General features: G+C 35.1%; 2 protein-coding genes across 5 annotated transcripts in view; both read left to right on the top strand.

Annotated features, from left to right (window-relative positions):
* Window positions 1–3,416, top strand: part of LOC138706093 (catalase-like) — an 84,623-nt gene extending 81,207 nt beyond the window's left edge. The window contains exon 10 of the mRNA XM_069835052.1: window positions 3,102–3,416. Coding sequence (XP_069691153.1) covers window positions 3,102–3,212 — 111 coding nt within the window. The 3' untranslated portion in view covers window positions 3,213–3,416. The remainder of the gene's footprint in view (window positions 1–3,101) is intronic.
* A 2,040-nt stretch (window positions 3,417–5,456) lies between these two features.
* The window catches only part of LOC138706100 (queuosine-tRNA galactosyltransferase-like), a 32,051-nt gene continuing 15,958 nt past the window's right edge, over window positions 5,457–21,549 (top strand). Inside the window, exons 1-6 of one of the 4 annotated variants that reach the window (XM_069835064.1) lie at window positions 5,460–5,714; window positions 8,348–8,490; window positions 12,711–12,933; window positions 16,336–16,400; window positions 17,900–17,965; window positions 19,925–20,088. In XM_069835064.1, the coding sequence (XP_069691165.1) occupies window positions 8,458–8,490; window positions 12,711–12,933; window positions 16,336–16,400; window positions 17,900–17,965; window positions 19,925–20,088 (551 nt within the window). In that variant the 5' untranslated portion in view covers window positions 5,460–5,714; window positions 8,348–8,457. Of the gene's footprint in view, window positions 8,491–12,710; window positions 12,934–16,335; window positions 16,401–17,899; window positions 17,966–19,924; window positions 20,089–21,549 lie in introns of all 4 variants that reach the window. The other 3 variants (XM_069835073.1, XM_069835091.1, XM_069835082.1) reach the window with 3 other exon arrangements.

The raw sequence follows: 21,549 nt of genomic DNA on the forward strand, positions 1-21,549 counted from the left end.
GATTAATAAAATAACTCTGAAAAGTTATTCTTATAGGTTTCCCTAATCCCTAATATTGATCAATATAATTTTTCAATTTCAACTATATTTACGAGGCGTTGAAATTCTAAGATCTTCTAATTTTTTTCTCGGGACATGGAGCAGATGGAACCATGCGACTGAGCTTAAAAAACGCGGGCCCAGACGTGAATGTGTGACACAGATGGCAGCACCGTACGGCGTTCAGAACTCGAATGGCTGCAGCCAGAATTAGGTGTTTTCGATACTTCAAATAGCGATGTTTCTATCTGACGCTTTTTTAATTCACTGCGGGCTAAAGCAAGGAGATGCATTAGCACTATCACCTTAATTCTTAACTTTACTCTAGAATATGCCGTTAGGAAAGTCCAGAGAACATGGAGGGTTTTTATTGAACGGGTTACATCAGCTGCTTATTTTTGCAGATGATGTGAATATGTCAGGGAAAACACGGGAATTTTAGTTGAAGCCTAGATCATATTATGTAACAGATAACTCCTCGCTACGTTAAAATCGGCAGCACTTTGAAGAGAACAACCGCCAGTATCGCCACCCGTCAGCCGTAAACGAACATGAGATGGCAGCACAGTCGCTAATGCAATTCAAATGGGTATTATGACGTGACTTGCACGCATTGCATCCTTCACCTGACATAATTAGGAACATTAAATCCAGACGTTTGAGATAGGCAGGGCATGTAGCACGTATGGGCGAATCCAGAAATGCATATAGAGTGTTAGTTGGGAGGCCAGAAGGGAAAAGACCTTTGGGGAGGCCGAGACGTAGATGGGAGGATAATATTAAAATGGATTTGAGGGAGGTGGGATATGATGGTAGAGACTGGATTAATTTTGCTCAGGATAGGGACCAATGGCGGGCTTATGTGAGGGCGGCAATGAACCTCCGGGTCCCTTGCCAGTAAGTATTGACGTGACTCCTTACGTAACAACTAGATGGCAGCGTAGTAAACCTGACAAAAGTTGTTAACTTCAAAGCCTATAACCCCGACATATCTGTTACATATATGATCTAGGGTTGAAGCAAAACGAAGTATATGATTATGCCTCGTGACCAGAACATAGTACGAAATGAAAATATAGAAATTGGAAATTTATCCTTTGAAAGGGTGGAAAAATCCAAGTAGCTCGGAGCAACGGTAAAGGCTGGTTCACAATAACCGGGAATGGAAACGAGAACGGAAATATTGTTAAAATAAATGTATTTGAATGTGAGAATCCATAATTAACTATTGTGAATGGTCACATATAAATACATTTATTTTAACATTATTTTCGTTGTCGTTCTCGTTTCCGTTCCCGGTTTATTGTGAACCGGGCTTTACAAAGAACTCGAGAGGAAATTAAACTCACAATAAATATGGAAAATGCCTGTTATTATTCGATTGATCACTTTGAGAGAGGAACAGAAGTTCAGAGTGTTTGAGAATAAGGTGCTTAGGAAAATATTTGGGGCTAAGAGGGATGAAGTTACAGTAGACTGGAGAAAGTTACGCAAAACTACACGCATTGTATTCTTCACCTAACATAAAAATAAACATTAAAATCTAGACGTTTGAGATGTGCAGGGCATGTAGCACGTATGATGATGATAATAATAATAATAATAATAATAATAATAATAATAATAATTATTATTATTATTATTATTATTATTATTATTATTATTATTATTATTATTATTATTATTATTATTATTATTATGTGCAATCACAATCATATCGTTACTTTTTCGCTGCTATAAAATTATTGACAAACATTTAGTGCGATTCGAAAAGTAGTACAGAATGACAGTCTTATAGCCTTCAAAATAATAACAGTTATTGACTGGTACAGAGGCATGTCCCTTACTGCAGGAACCCTACATGTACTGACGACGTGGACTTGCGATACTTCTTTTATGCGTATCGTAATGGGAAACTACTGAAAGACATTCAGAAGTTGGTTGCTAACATTATTTGAAACTTCGATTACGTGAAGTAAGATAACAGGTTCATTGCTTAGGCCTATGTATGAAATCTATTACAATTACACAGAAACGCTTAATTTTATATGGTCCATAAGTTATTTTAGAAATAACGTTGTAGATAAGTGAATTAGTTGATTAGGACTTAAGCTGAAGGTAAAGCTAGAGATAGGCTTCATATATGAAATTTCAACATCATACAAACCTCGTTTCAATGTATCGGTGTAGGCCTAAATGAGGTTGAAGAAATCCGGTTTTGTCTTATGTTAAAAATTGACAAAGGTAACTATAAAATAAATATCAATATGATTATAGTAGATACCAGTATAGAAAAGAGAGAGAGAGAGAGAGGGGGGGGCTTAACAATAATTATTTTGTGGAACATTAGTCCATAATTGTTCAATTTCTCCATGGATACGATATATGTAATACAGCCCATTATACCTTTGTGGGCCTAACAATTTGTACAGAACCTAGGACCAAAAAAATATAGGCCTATATCGTTTGTTTACTCCAGATTTAATTGGAGAAACTTATCTTCACATTGTTTGGCATTAATAGGCCTATAATTCCAGAAGGAATTTTCAACATAACAGAACATTATCGGTATTTATTAAATTCAGAGACTGGTAACTTTACAACAAAGAAATAATGCATGGCCTCCCTCAACGATTGAGTTTATTGTACGTATTATTTTTTTTTCTAATAAGCCTGTAGATAGTCCCTAGATATCAAAACAAAATATGCTAAACAAGACACAAACACAAAGCGAATTTGTAACTTAAAACTCTTATCAAAAAGTTTTAATTTATTCAATTATGAACTAGTGCACCACAAAATAATGTACGAATCTTTGGCGAAATTTCATGTCGAAACCTCGGGTCAGAGGCCGTAACCCTTTCTATAAACATATTAATTTCGCCCTTGATACATAAATTACTATTGGACACAATTGCAGTAGATAAATCTGAACTATTTTTTATATATTTGTATCATTGTGGATGAACATAATACAGTATTTTCGGTATTGCATATTTTGGACTTAAAAATAGAGGATTTATTAGCGGCACAGTATCATTCTCATGTTTGACTGTTTTCAGGATCGAACAGTGGAAATGTTCAACCAAGTGGACCCGGAATTTGGACACAAACTCTCGGAGGGACTCAGCACAACTTTCAAGACTGCTGGCAACTATTATGAATTCATTTAAGTGTTATTGAGTATTGTGTGCGATCTCTCAACTTCACAAAGACTGAAGAAGAATTTTACATGTCAGTGCAGAGTGTTTACTGAATATGGAATGACACTGGATTAATTTTTAAGAACTTCTTAAGAAAGAAATTAGTTTATGATAATGTAGATGTTGTCTTCTGTACTTCTGTTGACTTTGTTAATCATTAAATCATTATATTTATCTTCCAGCTTATATTAAGTAGAGCCAAAGAAAGCTTGTGAGATCGTATTTGCTGGCATAGAGGAGGCAGCCCTTTTTTCTATATCTATGCGTATGCGTGTGCATGCGTGTGTGCGCGTGTGTGTGAGATTAACACCACCAATTCGACTTATGGTGTACTTACATATTCCTGTATTTAGGCCACACCATAACTCCCATTTTACATTTCCCCACAGTTTTATTGGTATTCCGAAAGTATAGTCCCGTCGCTCTAATTTCCGACAGCCAATCGCGTTGCAGGTCGGCTACATTTAAACGTGTGCGTCTTGTGATTCGCTGATGAAGACGTTATTCATTTCTTAAGGCTCGATAAATACTTAATATAATCGCCCGCCATTTTAGCTCTTTCGTTGGCGTTCGCAGAAAGCACACGAAGACGTTATTTGTCGCTCAATTATTTGCTGAACTACAGTGCGTTTAATTTATTATCATAGGAGCTACGACATGATAATGTTTAACGGTGTGGCAAAGATTCCTCGTAAGGAAGCTCGGCAACGAAAGAACAAAAATGGCGAACGATATTACCTACCTAGACTTTATAGAGCCTTCACTTCCTAAGACGTAAGCAAAGAGGATGAGTCACGCCGGGAATAACAGCGTCGCGACTATAGGTGTGCTAAACTATAATATACTGATATACATTTAACTCCAAACTGTAAGTCCAATTCCCACTATTGTTCACAACAATCACCAATATATTATTCCTCCTCTTCGATCAAGCTCCTTTAACGTTCCTTTCTGAATTATGTTCTTACTAAAATTACTATAATTTTATCTAAAGTATTTTCAAAATCTCACCGCGAAAACAAAAAACCAAAATCAATTTTCCTATTTAACACTTCACACTTCACACGCTTTAAGTAATTGAAATCTCTACTATTCCTGAGACAGTTCATTCTATCGATCTTGCTTAATATTTCAGACTAATCTTCTCTAATTTTTACTGTCTATCATATTGACACTTTCGGCTTCACTCATTTAACAACTTCCCATTCGTTCATCTTACTTCCGAACGTGTTTCCTTTACGTAGATTTCCTCTGTTATTTAACAACACCATTTTTATTAATTTCACTATTTTACTGCAGAACCAGTTTCCCTTTATTTTATTTTATTTTATTTTTAAGGATGGCTATTTCAATTTTCATTTTCTTTATTTTTTTCCCATTGATTTTAAATTGTTTTCATTTCTAAATTATTTGATTTCTTAATTTTAAATTTTTAAGTATGGAATAGCCTTCCAGCAAATGAAGAATCACCCAGGATTGCTCGAGCGCATTCGCGGATCTTTGCGGAGAAGATTTGACAGATGCATTGAAGTGTTGGTCAGTATTTTGCATACCTGTAAAATTCTTCAGTATTATACTGTATTATTTATATCTTGTTTATCCACAAACTTCACTGTTGTTCAAACAGAAAAGTTTCTTTTGTGATGTTCATATCTCTGTGGTGCTGAAGCCAAGATTATATATTTTACTGTCTCGTGATTGATAAATTAATAAAATTGTCGCTGCTTTTGTTGGAATTAGTATTTAGCATGCAGCTGGCGCCTAACCAGCACAAAATGTCATTATCTCGTAAATGGTTAATTTGCGGACCCATGTTTACTTGAACTTCTTGTTATTTTTACTTCTCATCCCAAAATTTTTGACGATCACTTTTGAGACATTCTGTATTGAATTATGAATGAATCATGCCATATTTCAGATTAGGGACTATAACTTTTCTGTACATTCATTAATTTAGCTTTTCCGCGTGTATTTCGCTACGCTTTGTCATTTTGACAACGTTTTAATAATAGAAAGAGCTTTTCATATTAAATTTTAGTTTTAAATTTTCAAATTCTAAAATGTATCCCCATCGCAGCTATTTTTTACTCCTTTTAGCGAAAAATCAGCTCGCATCTTTCAGTCGGAGTTGGCAACACTGAATCCCTGCGTCGAGATTCGTGGGCGGATTTACAGATATAGCCAATGCGGGCGTAGTGAACGAGCTTACATGGATGCATTCATGGATGAATATAGGATATAATTCATGAGTGGTTACATAACAATTATTATAGCAAAGATTGTTTTTCTCGCACGTGAGAAAAAACGTGCATCTAGAGAAGTGAACGGCACAGCGTTGTGATTTTTTTTCCGCCCCGCCCTGCATTTCATTGCTACGTTGATCATTAGGCCTACAGGGTGTTGAGAAAATGAAACTGTTTACCACGGCTCACTCAGTGTGGTGCTGAATGCGGGTGGTATTAATAAATAAATGTTTGTCATTTGTTGTAAATAGTGTATAATTCACAAAAAAAAATGCCATGAATGTTACTGTCTGTTTGGCGTTTCGGTGAAACTAACGCTCAGGTAGTTGCGGTGATTTCGGAAGTGAAAATCGTTGAATTTATAAGGGAAAAGGCATAACAAAAGTTTAAACTAACCAAACCTAACCTGTCACAGATTCGTAGGCTGTATGCAAGGTATATAAACAGAGTACGAAGGGAACTACCTCAGCGCTAGTTAGCCTGCGTTTCTATAGCACGCGGCACTAAAATTAAAAAAAAAAACATTTCAAGAACAAATTACGAGCTTTCACTTATAAAAGTCAATTGATTTTGTATTATGTATTCATAATTGGAAGTCAGTGAAAGCTCGTTTGTTCTTGAAATGTTTTCTAAAAAATTTTTAAACTTAAGTATTTTAACATTTACTTTTAATATTGTACCCCAAGAGTATAGTCACAACTGCATTTTTTTTTATTTTAAAACTCCCAAATAATTTTATACGACTATATTATACAATACCACATAGATGAGGTTATCGTATTGAAAACTATATGCTTCTGATAATGCCAAAATGAGTGGCGAAAACGTTCATACAAATATGCAAACTAAGCTTATGTAATATATAAAGAATTTTACTTTTATGATATTATAATTGATAAGTCATTGATGGAAATTTAAAAAAACATTTATTTGAATATCAACTATAGACTTACCTGAACATCCCCAATATGAATTAGGCCCTACCTATGGAAAACCTGAATTGTAAATAAAACATTGGCTTTCCTCTTATTAACTGTTTTGCATGATGTCGTTCATAATATTATGGAACAATGACCTCATCAATGGATAGTGTGTCTCCATGAGGTATTTGTTTGATGTAATCAAAAAGGCTTTTAAGTTAGTATGAATAATCGGTAATTTTCTAGACCCGGTACTCGTTACATAGGTCGTTTTTATGTTTACACAGTGTTTTGTATTATCATTGAATAGAATGTAATATATCTTCAAGTGTCCACTTCTGTATTGCCTCCGATATGAACTTCACATTACAGTCAGTTTCTTCCTGCCAGTAAACTTACATGCACTTGTTGCACAGATGATGGTAACCCGATAAGAACATGATTCCGATTATTGTACAAAGTTCGTCATATGTAGATTTCAAACTGTGCAAACTGTGATTTCCTTTTTGTGCTGCATATAAATGAGTTTGCTAATAATGAAATGTATTAATCATCATCAAGGTTTGGACTTTCATGATCTGTTCCAGCTCCTTTATTATTTAAAATTGCTATATCCATCTTTTAACTGGCCTTCCTTGAGGTCTACCTAATGGATTGATTATATTGTAGTATTGTCTTGCATCCTGCAGACATAATCACACCAATTCTGTCAATATTCTTCTATTTTTATTTTTTTGTTTAAGAAAATATTTTTAGTTCTGTGCGAATATCTTCATTTCTTCTCTTATCTTGAGAGTGTGTCCTACACTGGTCTTAAAAATTTCATTTCAGCTACTTCTATACGTTTTAATAAATTTCTTGTCACTGTCCAGAATTCTGAGCCTTGAAGGAACATCATCACATACAGAACTGTGTAAAATTTTATCAATATTTCCTTTCTGACTTTCTTTAATAAGTTCTTTTTATTGTGCCACATATATTTTGAAACAAATCAAGATGTCTTGCAACGTCACCACAGTGAGATCTGTCCCTGGCAGAACCTTCAGTACTACCCATTGTCGCCATCCCGGCTGCAGCGAGACTGAAACACTTGGCCATGTACTGGGGTTCTGTAAGAAGGGAGAGCTACTGCGTAACAACAGACACCATTGTGCCCGTACAGCAATTGCCAATCTGCTAAGAAACAGAGGATGGGAAGTACATGAGGAGATTCATTGTGTGTCTGAAGATGATTCTCATAGAAGATCGATATAATTGCCGTCAATAGAAGTACCCAGAAAGCGATGGTCTTAGACCCTATGATTTGCTTTGAATGAGACACGAATCAAGCACTGCAGATAAATGATGACAAGCGAGCTAAATATGTACCTTGTCTTCCATACCTCAGTGAAAAATATGGCATTTCGCTTTACAACTGGGATGTTACAGGCTTACTATTTGGAGTGAGGGGTTGTTTACCAAAATTTACATGTAATATCCTTTTATGAGGTTCAGAAGATTGTAATGGAAATTCTGAAGGCCTCTCTTCAAATTCTACACTATCATCTATATGTTAACACGTAAATTTTTGTTTTAATGTACAAATCAAATCATTATTTTGCTCATTTCATTTCCCTTTACCTTTTATTTTTGTTAATTCCGGATCCCAGTGGTCAACCTCACTTGAGGACGGATGATTTGAAATAAATCTTAGTAGTAGAATGCTATGCTGTTCCGTTCTCTAGGTGCATGTGTCTGAATGGTCTGAATTATGATGACGATGGGTTGTTATGTAGTTAAAAGTTATGTACACGTACACTACACATTATAACTGTGATTGCGGTTGCGATTGGAGACTGAAGTCTGTCTGCATATTAGTTACATTGGTCACGTGGTACGATGGTGTGGGAAGTGGCAAAACTCCACCCTGTTTGCCTGAATATTTTTCTTATCTGGAATTCAGTAATAGATGTCAAGCGACTTTTGAGGTTCAATGTAATGACAAAGCGTTATTAGGAGTTGGTATATTGGTCAGTTGTTTCGAAAGAATAGCCATTCCACTAGAACAGCTCAATGGATTGCCGGAAAGAAGAGAAGTGTGATGTTGTAAGTTAACGTGAATAGGCGATATATAGATCTATGTAAATCCACAAGATTCATTTTGGGGATATCGTTAACGCCTGCCATTTTTCTGGTACTTCACGTAACCACTATTAAACAAAAGATAAACCCGATCCACGACAAAGCAGTGGAGTACATGTCACTGACAGGAAATGTAGTATCTGATCATAACTGGTAGTTGCACAAAGTGTCGGAAAAGTGACAGGTGTTTGATGATATACCCATCCTGTTTTTAACCTTCTGTCAGGTGCAGTGTATCTGAGGGATCTACTTTCCAGGTTTTTACATGTAACACTCATTATTGCAAAAGCAAAACAGCTGTACATCATAGCAGCATTGCCAACCATACGATAAATTATCGCATTATGAGATATTTTTAACAGTGATGCGATGTGCAATAACACTTCCTGAATATTGCGTTAATTTTCGTTAATCATATCATTCCACTTTGCTTTCCATAGGAAGGAATTATCACATTAATGAAACACATTATTTGAGTTTATGCTAGTCTTTTGGTATTCTCTGGATAAATGTTTTTAATCTGCCCCGCTTTCCATCAAGATTCTCAAGGGAGAACCCAGATTCTTCCCCAGTAAATCGTAAGCTTGCATCATAGTTTGATAATTAGTAATCATTTGATCACAATAGTCTGTTTGTAGCGGTTTTCTTCACTGCAACTAAGGAAGCAAATTAACATACACCATTTTTGCTCGAAAGTAATCAGCATCATAGCCTTTGAAAGTGTACATGTCGTTAATTATATCAAGGCGAAATATCAGTTTTTATTATTTTAGTCCACGATAAAATACTCATTTTTGTGCAACTTGTATTTTATATTTGATTCAGGGGAGAGTCTCATCTTAGGAAAATACTCGTCTTTGAATACCTTATAATACCTTATATTGACAGGAGACTTCAATGCAAGAGTCAGCAACAGATCAATGGACAAATGTATAGGATCAGAAGGTGAACTTGTGGTCAACAAAAATGGAAGATGTTTGATAGATTTTTGTATATTAATTGAAGATTACAAACACGTTTTTCAGACATAAAGGCTATTCATAAATTCACACGAGAAGCACGAAACACTAAATCCAAAATAGATTATGTTATTACCAATGAAAATATCAACAAAATCAAAGATACTGAGGAGTATATAGGAGTAGCAAAATTTATCGCGATCATTATCTACCGGAAAGCTCTTTAAAACTTCAAAATACATTTTTTATTAGAAAGAAGAATACACCAACAAACACTGTTAAGAAATTAAAGTCCACACCTGTGGAGTAACGGTCAGCGCGTCTGGCTGCGAAACCAGGTGGCCTGGGTTCGAATCCCAGTCGGGGCAAGTTATCTGGATGAGGTTTTTTCCGGGTATTCCCTCAACCCAATACGAGCAAATGCTGGGTAACTTTCGGTGCTGGACCCCGGACTCGTTTCACTGGCATTATCACCTTCATATCATTCAGACGATAAATAACCTAGATGTTGATACAGTGTCGTAAAATAACCCAATAAAATGAAATAAATAAAAAGAAATTAAAAATGCTTTTGTTAGAAGAAGAAAGCTTCAGAATATTCTATGAAAACCGAATAGAAGATAAACTTACGGTACATGAAAGTGATGTTGAAGAAATCTGGCTAAATATTAAAAAGTAAGTTTTAGAAGTTTCCTGAAGGAAGTCTTGGGTTTAAGGCTTTTAAAAGCAGACATTGGTTAAGAAGTTGGCATGAAGAATTGAAGCAGATAATTGCTGAAAAATCTTGTAAATTATTTTTGCAAACCAAAGATCCACTACAATATATGAAATAAAAAAAAAAAAACTGAGACCTTCTGTCAGAAAATTATTTATTGTTAGTTTTATATAAACTCCTTAAAGTCGTAAATTGGATTTTATAAGTCCTAAATCTCTCTTTTTTAGCACCTAGAAATCTGTTCCCTAGTTATTACTGAAGACACCAATCTTCACAAAAGGACAATACTCACCAACTGACATTTATTTATATATTTAAGTGAAAGATGTTGTTTACTCCTGCACAGTAATTCTGAAGAGCCAAAAATCTGCAGGATCAATAAAAGGGTCATTTTGTTTGGGTTTGTTACACAGATTGCTTCAACTGAAAGTACTTTCTTCTTACAAATATGTATGTTTCTCGGATAGTTTAGGTGATACCACAAAACGGATACCATATCTGAAATCAGTGCGTCAAAATACATTCGATTCACTTCGTTTTATTTGATGGAAAATTCCATTGTCGAACCGTGTTATTTCAAGGAACTGTGTTCTTTGTAATTGTGTATTTTTATTAAAAGTTTCAGCATTAAAAACATGAACGTAATGTAAGTACAGTGAAACCTCTCCTTAAGGACACCTCCAAGATACGGACATTCCTCATATACGGACAGATTTTTATGTCCGAACTTAAATAATATAGAAATAATGATAAATTTAACTCTCGTTTATGGATACTCTCAGACACAGACAGGGACAGCTGTTTCACAGTCCTAAAGCTTGTTTTACCTCCTGACTGTGGACGAACTTGGATTTCAAGACCAAATGTGTTACAAAATTAAAAATTTAGTTTTGAGAACTGTACAGAAATTCCTTAACATGAAAGAAGACAATAAGGGTCTCATAGGGTACAACTAGCCCAGCCGGCTACCCCTTGTTATAGTCCCGACATTATTTCCGGCGTGACTCCGCCTCTTTGCTTATGTCTTAGAAAGAGAAGGCTCTATAAATTCTAGGTAGGTAGTATCGTTCGCCATTTTTGTTCTTACGTGGCCGAGCTACCATACAAGGAATCTATTTGCCACACCGTTAAACATTATCATGTCGTAGCTCCTATGATAATAAATCAAACACAATGTAATTCAGCAAATAATTGAGCGGAAAGTAACGTCTTCGTGTGCTTTCTGCGAACGCCAACGAAAGAGCTAAAATGGCGGGCGTTTATATTAAGTATTTATCGAGCCTTAAGAAATGAATCAGCGAATCACAAGACACACATTTAAATGTAGCCGACCTGCAATGCGATTGGCTGCCGGAAATTAGAGCGACTGGACTATAGCTGAAAGCGGGTGGGTAAACAAAGTCATAAAATTTAACCTGTCTGATGGGTCCAAGATTTCCGCGATCGTGTAATTGTATTCGACACATGATAGGGTTTGTAGGATTATTCTCTTCACTTCAATCAGTTGTTCTGTTTCGAGAGACTGTATTTTCCTTTTTCGGTCTTATCTACTGTAGTTCAAAGTTGCAAAGAATTTACTGTAGAACAGTATACTGTACTTAGAATTAAACTACAGCAATACATTTAATTTAAAGCGTGAAGGGATACATAATGCATATTATAAATTTACTGTTAGATTGGAGAGCCTCCCTCTCAGTAAAGGACACCTCCCAGATGCGGACAGATTTTTATGTCCCTTCGATGTCCGTAAATGAGAGGTTTCACTGTAATTGCTAACTCTTTGCCGAGCTCTAACACACTTAAGTAAAATATTAAACTAATATTAAACACAGCAGTGCAAAAATGTGGAAAAATTCAAATATCTTGGAGCAACAGTAACAAATATAAATGACACTCAGGAGGAAATTAAACGCAGAATAAATATGGGAAATGCGTGTTATTATTCGGTTGAGAAGCTCTTATCATCCAGTCTGCTGTCCAAAAATCTGAAAGTTAGAATTTATAAAACAGTTATATTACCGGTTCTTCTATATGGCTGTGAAACTTGGACTCTCACTCTGAGAGAGGAACATAGGTTAAGGGTGTTTGAGAATAAGGTGCTTAGGAAAATATTTGGGGCTAAGAGGGATGAAGTTACAGGAGAATGGAGAAAGTTACACAACACAGAACTGCACGCATTGTATTCTTCACCTGACATAATTAGGAACTTGAAATCCAGACGTTTGAGATGGGCAGGGCATGTAGCACGTATGGGCGAATCCAGAAATGCATATAGAGTGTTAGTTGGGAGACCGGAGGGAAAAAGACCTTTAGGGAGGCCGAGACGTAGATGGGAGGATAATATTAAAATGGATTTGAGGGAGGTGGGGTATGATGATAGAGACTGGATTAATCTTGCACAGGATAGGGACCGATGGCGGGCTTATGTGAGGGCGGCAATGAACCTTCGGGTTTCTTAAAAGCCATTTGTTGTTGCAGTGCAAAAATACAGTAAATATCTCTTGTTTCAGTCTGTGATCGTGCCTATTCATAATGGAGAAGCTTGGATTGACGATTGCTTTGAAGCCATTCAGCTTCAATCAGCTGTGGAACATCTCACAGTGGAGGTGTCTGCATATGATGATTCCAGCACAGATAAAACCTGGGACATGTTGCAGGCATGGAAGGAGAAGCTGACTATGAAAGGCATAAAGTTCGTACTTTCTAGAAATGAGTCATCATGCCCAAGAGGAGGTAAGTGCAGATTCTGTTTCAATTATCACAGCAGTCACAAAACTTATTTTCACTGCAAAGTTTTGTGAGTAACAAATAATAAAAGATGGAAGTATCTCAGTATACAACAAAATGTAATTTCTGAGTAGTCGAGGAAAAGTACAGTTGCATCCTTTCGATTACTCACTGTTTGTCAAAACACTTGAACAAACTTGGAATTATTTCTTCTCCACTTTGTTCGTCATGCAGTCTTCAAGAAGAAATTAATCAGAATCATCTTCAGCAATGTCCAGCCTTTGTAAGAAATATGTTGTTGTTGTTTTCTAATGCCAGGCGTTCGACAATAAAGTCATTTGACTTCTTGCACTCCAATATTTTTCGAAGATATTATCATGGTCAGCCACTGAAGCACAGATTTTGAGGTGTTCCGAATCCATTTCTTGGTTTGAGTTGCACAATGGGCAGTTAGGGGACTGATATATTCCAATTCTATGCAGGTGTTTGGCCAAACAATCATGGCCTGTTGCCAATCTACTGTAAATGCAGCTACAGACGATTTTCGTGGTAAATCGGGAATTAACTGTGGATTATGATACAGAGAGTTCCATTTTTTCCCTTGAGATTGTGTTATCAAATTTTGTTTGTTGAAGTCTAACTATGTAGATTTAATAAATCTTTTCACAGAGTAATACGTAGATTTAGTAACAGGTCTGTAAGTAACAGTGCTGCCCTTCTTTGCTAAAGCATCTGCATTCTCGTTTCCCAGAATTCCACAATGGGATGGTATCCATTGGAATACAATTCTTTTATTGAGTGATATTAATTGAGAGAGCATTTTGTGAGAAATATTGGAGAGCAAGAGAGTTAATGGCTTTATGCCTAACAACTCAGCATTAGTTAACAACAGCGACAACATTTTTAAAACATGCTCAGACAAAATTTAATTTTAGTACCAGGCATTAAGACAGTAATTTTATAAGTATCAGGATATTTAGATTTTCTAAAAAATCGTATTTAGAATGATATTTTTCGATTTGTTGGATGTAGTACAATATGTGCCAAAATAAACAGGACTGAAATTATCGCTCATCTGCTGTCCACATTTCCCTAGCAAACGAAGTATTTATTTATAGTATACAATAGTTTGACATATTGTGAATTCAGTGTTGTGTTGATTTCTGCAAATTTGGTTCTCACAACAGAAGAGAAGGTGTTTATTTTTAGTATCTTCCAGTCATATGGAGTACTGAAATTACAAACATACTCTGAAAATCAAGATAAGTGATTATGTTGTTGTTGTTTTCTAATGCCAGGCATTTGACAATAAAGTCATTTAACCTCTTGCACTGCAATATTTTTCAAAGATATTGTCATGGTTAGCCACTGACGCACAGATTTTGAGATAAGAGAGATAAGTGATTATAACATGCAAGGTGACATAAGGCTGATCCCGTACAACGAACTTCTTGATGATAGCTAACAATGTTGTGATATTTAATGCCTCATTGTTAAATAGCTCCTGCAACTGCTCTTTAACGTGGCACAAGGTCGGTCCATTCTGACGCCTCGTTCCGTATGACCGGAAATAATGCTCGACAATAAACACCTCCTCTACTAAAACATCTCTTATTGATTCTTACAGATTCACAACACGCTACCATTCTATGCGTCGTGATGACTGTTGCAACTTTTTACCCTTTTAACCATCTCTTTTATATTTCATAAGCTGCATACATGTTTTTGCAGACTATTATTCAAGGCTTAGATTTTGTAATTTAATATCTAGACTTTATAGAGGTTGAATTACTACAACCATCACGCCTGTTTTCAAGTCAACATTTCACTTTGCCTTCTGTTTGTGCAGTTATTTTAACATTGTAATTTTTCTCACGTCATGTATTTTATCACTTTTTATTATGTTGCATTTCATATATGTCTTTATGTAAAAAACATCATAATATGCTAACTAGACCTGAAGATGCCAGCCAATTGGCGAAAGCGCTAGTCATATATTTTATGTGTTGTTGTTGTTTTCTAATGCCAGGCGTTTGACAATAAAGTCATTTGACCTCTTGCACTCCAATATTTTTCAAAGATATTATCGTGACCAGCCACTGACGCACAGATTTTGAGGTGTTCCGAATCCGTTTCTTGGTTTGAGTTGCACAATGGACAGTTAGGGGACTGATATATTCCAATTCTATGCAGGTGTTTGGCCAAACAATCATGGCCTGTTGCCAATCTAAATGCAGCTACAGACGATTTTCGTGGTAAATCGGGAATTAACTGTGGATTTTATGTGTATAACCTAATGTAATTTCTTGTACTACTCATTAGGTTAAAAATAGACAGTTATTGAAGGATTTATTTATTTATTATACTCCAATTTTACAAAGAACCCTATTTTACCTGAGATAGGTATGTTAGGGTTATAAATACATAATATTTGGCTAATAATAATAATAATAATATGATATAGGTTAATGAAGTCTCCTATTGAATTAGTCTTACGTGTCAATTATGAAATTAATACAATTTAACAAATCTATATATTCAGCAAATCTGTACAAAGTTTTTTAAGTTATACACATGAATGAATGAAATGGAATGAGTTGAAATTAAATCCTAAAATACAATCTTATATTTCTATTAATAAGTTACATGAAATGTATGCTATATTATAACCTAAGCAAATATCTAATCCTAATATTCACTAGAATGTAGTTTAAATTTCTGTGGGTTGAAATCTCTGAAGACGTTACACAGTTTTCCGTTAAACATTGTTGTCACAAGCAATTTTTAAATTATATACATCACAAACACAAGAACACAAAAATACATCACACTAACATACGGGGGGGGGGGGAAACCGTACATAATTACTACCTACATTCAAGAAATTAAATTACAACATCCCATACAGAACAAATAACACTCTAGAAAAGCATCTCAACACACAAACAACACAAACAAACAAATACAACCACACAGGCGTATACAAACTCAACTGTAACACCTGCAACAACTTCTACATTGGACAAACAGGCAAATCGTTTCAAACAGGTTACAAAGAACACGTCACAGCCATAACAAAATTACAAAACACCTCCACATATGCAGAACACATACCAAGGATTTATGATACTTATTTTCCATTTACATGTTAACTTGTCGGACCAACATGCCTTTTAAACCTTCTGCTCTGTTGTGAGAACCATAATTGCAGAAATGAACACAACACTGAATTCACAATATGCCAAACTATTGTAGACAATAAATAAATACTTCGTTGCTAGGGAAACGTGGACAGCAGATGAGCGATAATTTCAGTAATGTTTGTTTTGGTGCATACCGTATATGATATGAAGTACCTATATATTATACACAAACATTTTATTTATTAAATTTTTTTTTTTTCAACAGTGGGCTTTGCAAAGAATCACGCAGTAGAGCAGAGTTCAGGAGTCTTCCTCTGTTTTCAAGACGTGGTAAGAATTGTTCTATTATTTACTTAATTTTGAATTATCATCAAAGGTTCTGCTTAATATTATGTCAAAATATTCTTTGCCACTTACCTTATTGGTGATGATGTGGATTGGAAACAAAATGGTCTAGGCATATCATCATCAAACACTACAATCACTTGACGATGGCTGCTTCTTCGCATTCATCTATGCCACACACACTATTTTCTATTTTGAACATAGTTTCGAGGACTTCCTAGAAATTCCTCACTTGTTTTCCAGTGATATATCCATACTTTTGCCATGCATATGAAAGCATATCTTGCAAGTGACAAAGAGAGAATAGAGGATTTTCTCTTTAAGTAAGAAATGTGAATTTGTTAGGATATGTTCACTATTTTCCATTTAAATGTTTGCTTTATGATTTCATTGAGCAACGATGTATTAATTGACATTAGAATATTTTTGTGATGGGCTATTTATATTACAAGCATGTTTTTATGTGGTTCTGAGTGTTCGAGGTCAGATACATCCCTTATTAGTGAATATTTTGAATTTTTTCATCATAATTTATTCAGGATAATTATATTGAAACATCAACTTCTCTCCCCCACCCCCGAATTATGGGTAGAGCACCACAATTTCGAACTGTACGAACTACAAACGTGGCAGAATGTTACCACAGTTAACTGCAGCATGAATTTTGTAAAACATATCAACCTATCTTCATGGTCATAGATGTATTAAAATAAAAGCATAGACTGCATGTGAGGTAATATAAATGGGAAGGACAGTAAAAAGTTGAATGGACAAACACACCAGGAACTATTCATCTTGAACCAGTATGAACGATACACTTCGAATGAGATATCCCATGTAAGTACTTGACGAGCATGGGACATCGAGAATAGATGAGCAAAGATTTACATTTTCATTACAGTGTTGCCATATAACGAAATAAAAAATACTTATGTGCTGAAATAAAAAAATTAAAGCATGATGAAATGATAGAAAGTGCGACGAAATTGGTCATTTTTCTCTTATTAATAGACTACGTTTAAGCTGTGCACAGTGTATTTCAATCTTATACTGTTTTTTTTTTTTTGCTAGTTCCTTGAGCACCGCATTTTCATTCACAGAAACTTTCTCATGTATGTGACAGTCGATTAAGATGCTTCTCTCTGTGCTGTTTCTTAGGTACATTTTCTTAGTGAAAATAGCCTTTCACGAGTACGAATACTTACAGGGAGGCTTGCCAGTTTGTGAATAGGTTGTGCATTACTGGGATTAAGTCACTGTTTTAATGTTGCAGAGTTTCAACATTGTTTTTTTTTTGGGGGGGGGGGCTTTGGAGGGAGTTTTCAACTCCCAAAACCTCCCCTCGCTGTGCTAGTGCATAAGCAATGGTGATATAATTATGATAGCAACAACATATGATGACAGTTCAGAAGTCCCATTCAAAATCACTTTGTGTGTTAGTTGGTGTTGGCATAAAAATTTCTAATAATTTTCTTGTTTTGTAGGATGATATCATGCTTCCAGATCGTATTCTCCATCAATATGAAGCAGCACAAGAAAATGAGAATGCTGTAAGTAATATACTTACTGGCTTTTAAGGAACCCGGAGGTTCATTGCCGCCCTCACATAAGCCCGCCATTGGTCCCTATCCTGAGCAAGATCAATCCAGTCTCTATCATCATACCCCACCTCCCTCAAATCCATTTTAATATTATCTTCCCATCCACGTCTCGGCCTCCCCAAAGGTCTTTTTCCCTCCGGCCTCCCAACTAACACTCTATATGCATTTCTGGATTCGCCCATATGTGCTACATGCCCTGCCCATCTCAAACGTCTGGATTTAATGTTCCTAATTATGTCAGGTGAAGAATACAATGCGTGCAGTTCTGTGTTGTGTAACTTTCTCCATTCTTCTGTAACTTCATCCCTCTTAGCCCCAAATATTTTCCCAAGCACTTTATTCTCAAACACTCTTAATCTCTGTTCCTCTCTCAAAGTAAGAGTCCAAGTTTCACAACCATAAAGAACAACCGGTAATATAACTGTTTTATAAATTCTAACTTTCAGATTTCTCGACAGCAGACTGGATGATAAAAGCTTCTCAACCGAATAATAACAGGCATTTCCCATATTTATTCTGTGTTTAATTTCCTCCCGAGTGTCATTTATATTTGTTACTGTTGCTCCCAGATATTTGAACTTCTCCACCTCTTCAAAAGATAAATTTCCAATTTTTATATTTCCATTTCTTACAATATTCTCGTCACGAGACATAATCATATACTTTGTCTTTTCGGGATTTACTTCCAAACCTATCTCTTTACTTGCTTCCAGTAAAACTCCCGTGTTTTCCCTAATTGTTTGTGGATCTTCTCCTAACATATTCACGTCATCTGCATAAACAAGCAGCTGATGTAACCCGTTCAATTCCAAACCCTCTCTGTTATCCTGGACTTTCCTAATGGCATACTTTAGAGCGAAATTAAAAAATAGCTGTAAGTAATGTACATAATGAAAAAATATGATAGAAAAATGATGTAGGTGAGGTAAACAATATCATCCAGCGTATTATTTGCTGCATTTAAATCCTATAAATATGTTAAAAGATGTTAAAATTTTGATCTTAATATAACTAAATGTCTAGAGTGAATGTTATTAAACTTAATTTCTTAACTCTGCATAAATGGTTTCCCATATTCACAAGCAAAAGTTGGCATATTCATTCATATCCCTGTCTTCGAAGTTTTCCACTTGTTGGAGAACTTCATTGAATGTGTAATACTGTTGATATAGTGTATTCAAATGAACTAGTGACCATGCATTTCACTACAAACCCAGCATTGTGTTGATGATTGGCCAATGGCAGTGCTTTGAAGGCACATCGTTTGTACCAGGAATGATACCCAACACACAGACGTCCAGTTAGGATGACATTTTAAACAATTCATCCCTTAAAAGAATACTGTGGAAGTTCAACCTTGATGTAGGCTTGAAATGGAATGAAAAGCGAACAAAAGAAGTACCTATGGTAAAAATAAGTCTCCCCTTTCCCCCTAAAAAGGATAAAATCACTAACAGGTGACCTTATATAGATGTCAGTGACGTTTCTGTTATCAATAAGACAACTTAGAAAAACATTAGACTGTAAGAAGGCATGTCACCAACAGATCTTTAAAATGTTATAACATAAAATATGATAATAATTAAAAATATGTTTTTGTTATTTATATTTTAAGAACCTTTTAAAATTCTGTATATATGTACTAATTTTGGTGAGAGTCCTAAGGGTGAAACAAATGAAGTCAGTGGGAGCTAGTATTGAAGATTAAGAGGAAAATAGTTTTCTTAAGTTCAAGTAAAAGCAGTCTTCGATTTCTAATAGAAAAGATGTGAATCTAACAAATTTTTCGTTTTTAGACAGTAATTAATATTCCTAGAATAAAATTTATCATTATGGTTTGATGGTGAAGATCACTTGTTGTACGTGTACAACAACAGGTGCTTCATAGAATATTATGAATCATTACAGATCGTGGGTTGTGAGTTTCGTCGTTTGCCTGATGATTCAACTGTGCGCTTCACACGTTGGGCCAACTCCCTAGATAACGAGCAGCTTTATCACCAGATTTATACGTCACATGGCCCAACACTTATTATGCCAACATGGTTTTGTAAAAGGAGTGTCTTTGACAGGTCAGTGAGTAGAGAGCTTATTTGCAAATATAGACAGAAATGCGTAGTCATTGATCATTATAATATATTTAGAAACAATGGATACATTTCCTTGAATGTATAAATGTTTCTAATTTCACCACGTATTAAAGCCCTAATAAGGACTTTATGTTGTTGTTGTTTTCTAATGCCAGGCGTTTGACAATAAAGTCATTTGACCTCCTGCACTCCAACATTTTTCAAAGATATTATCATGACCAGCCACTGAAGCACAGATTTTGAGGTGTTCCGAATCCATTTCTTGGTTTGAGTTGCACAATGGACAGTTAGGGGACTGATATATTCCAATTCTATGCAGGTGTTTGGCCAAACAATTATGGCCTGTTGCCAATCTAAATGCAGCTACAGACGATTTTCGTGGTAAATCGGGAATTAACTGTGGATTTTGATGCAGAGAGTTCCATTTTTTCTCATGGGATTGTGTTATCAAATTTTGTTTGTTGAAGTCTAAGTATGTAGATTTAATAAATCTTTTCACAGAGTAATACGTAGATTTAGTAACAGGTCTGTAAGTAGCAGTGGCTTAAGGAGGGAAAGCTGGTGATCAACAAGATCTCCCAGCTAGGTCCAATGGACCCGTCGACCAACAGCAGGTGTGGTCCTCCAGACATTCTGGGGGTTGTGTGTGAATGAAGTAGCCACCAAAACGTTAAAATATGGTGTTCACTTAAATCGGCTACAACTTGCCATTTTTCACTCCAATATGAAATTAAGGTAAAATTATCCAGAGGTATAATAGTCCCCCAATCGGATCTCCGGGCGGGGACTACTTTAATGGTACAGAATCAACTAAACATCTTACAATGGAATGCTGGCGGTATAACATCAGCCATGAAGACTGAACTAAGGACTTTATGAAACTGCTGCTCAGAATTATTATTATTATTATTATTATTATTATTATTATTATTATTATTATTATTATTATTATTATTATTATTATTATTATTTAGATATATAATACATTTCATTTACATCTATACTAATAATCAGGGAAAGGATTTATATGTAAATACATATTTACTTATAAAGCTAATATAATTTATATTTTGCATTATCTTTATGTTTCACAATGTGTAGGGTTGAAAAATCCTACTTTTATTTTCCATATTTTTCCATATTTTAGAGTTTAGTACATATTTTCGTTAATTTCCATATATTTTCCATATTTCATATAAAACAGTCCATATTATATTAGGTTTAACAATAAAACAAAATTCCATTAACTTTTAAAAATACATTTCAACAATAGAGATTTAAACACATGTTCAGTAATCCCTTTAACATCAGAGTTATTTGAAAATTAGCAGTCCTATCAACAATGGGAAAGTAAGTTACAAAACTGTATTAATTTAATTTAAAATTTTTAACAGACTTCAGTTGTGCAGCTCAACAGTTAAATGCCAGTCAGAGTACACATAG

The sequence above is a fragment of the Periplaneta americana genome, chromosome 1, assembly GCF_040183065.1.
Source record: "Periplaneta americana isolate PAMFEO1 chromosome 1, P.americana_PAMFEO1_priV1, whole genome shotgun sequence".
Lineage (NCBI taxonomy): Eukaryota > Metazoa > Arthropoda > Insecta > Blattodea > Blattidae > Periplaneta > Periplaneta americana.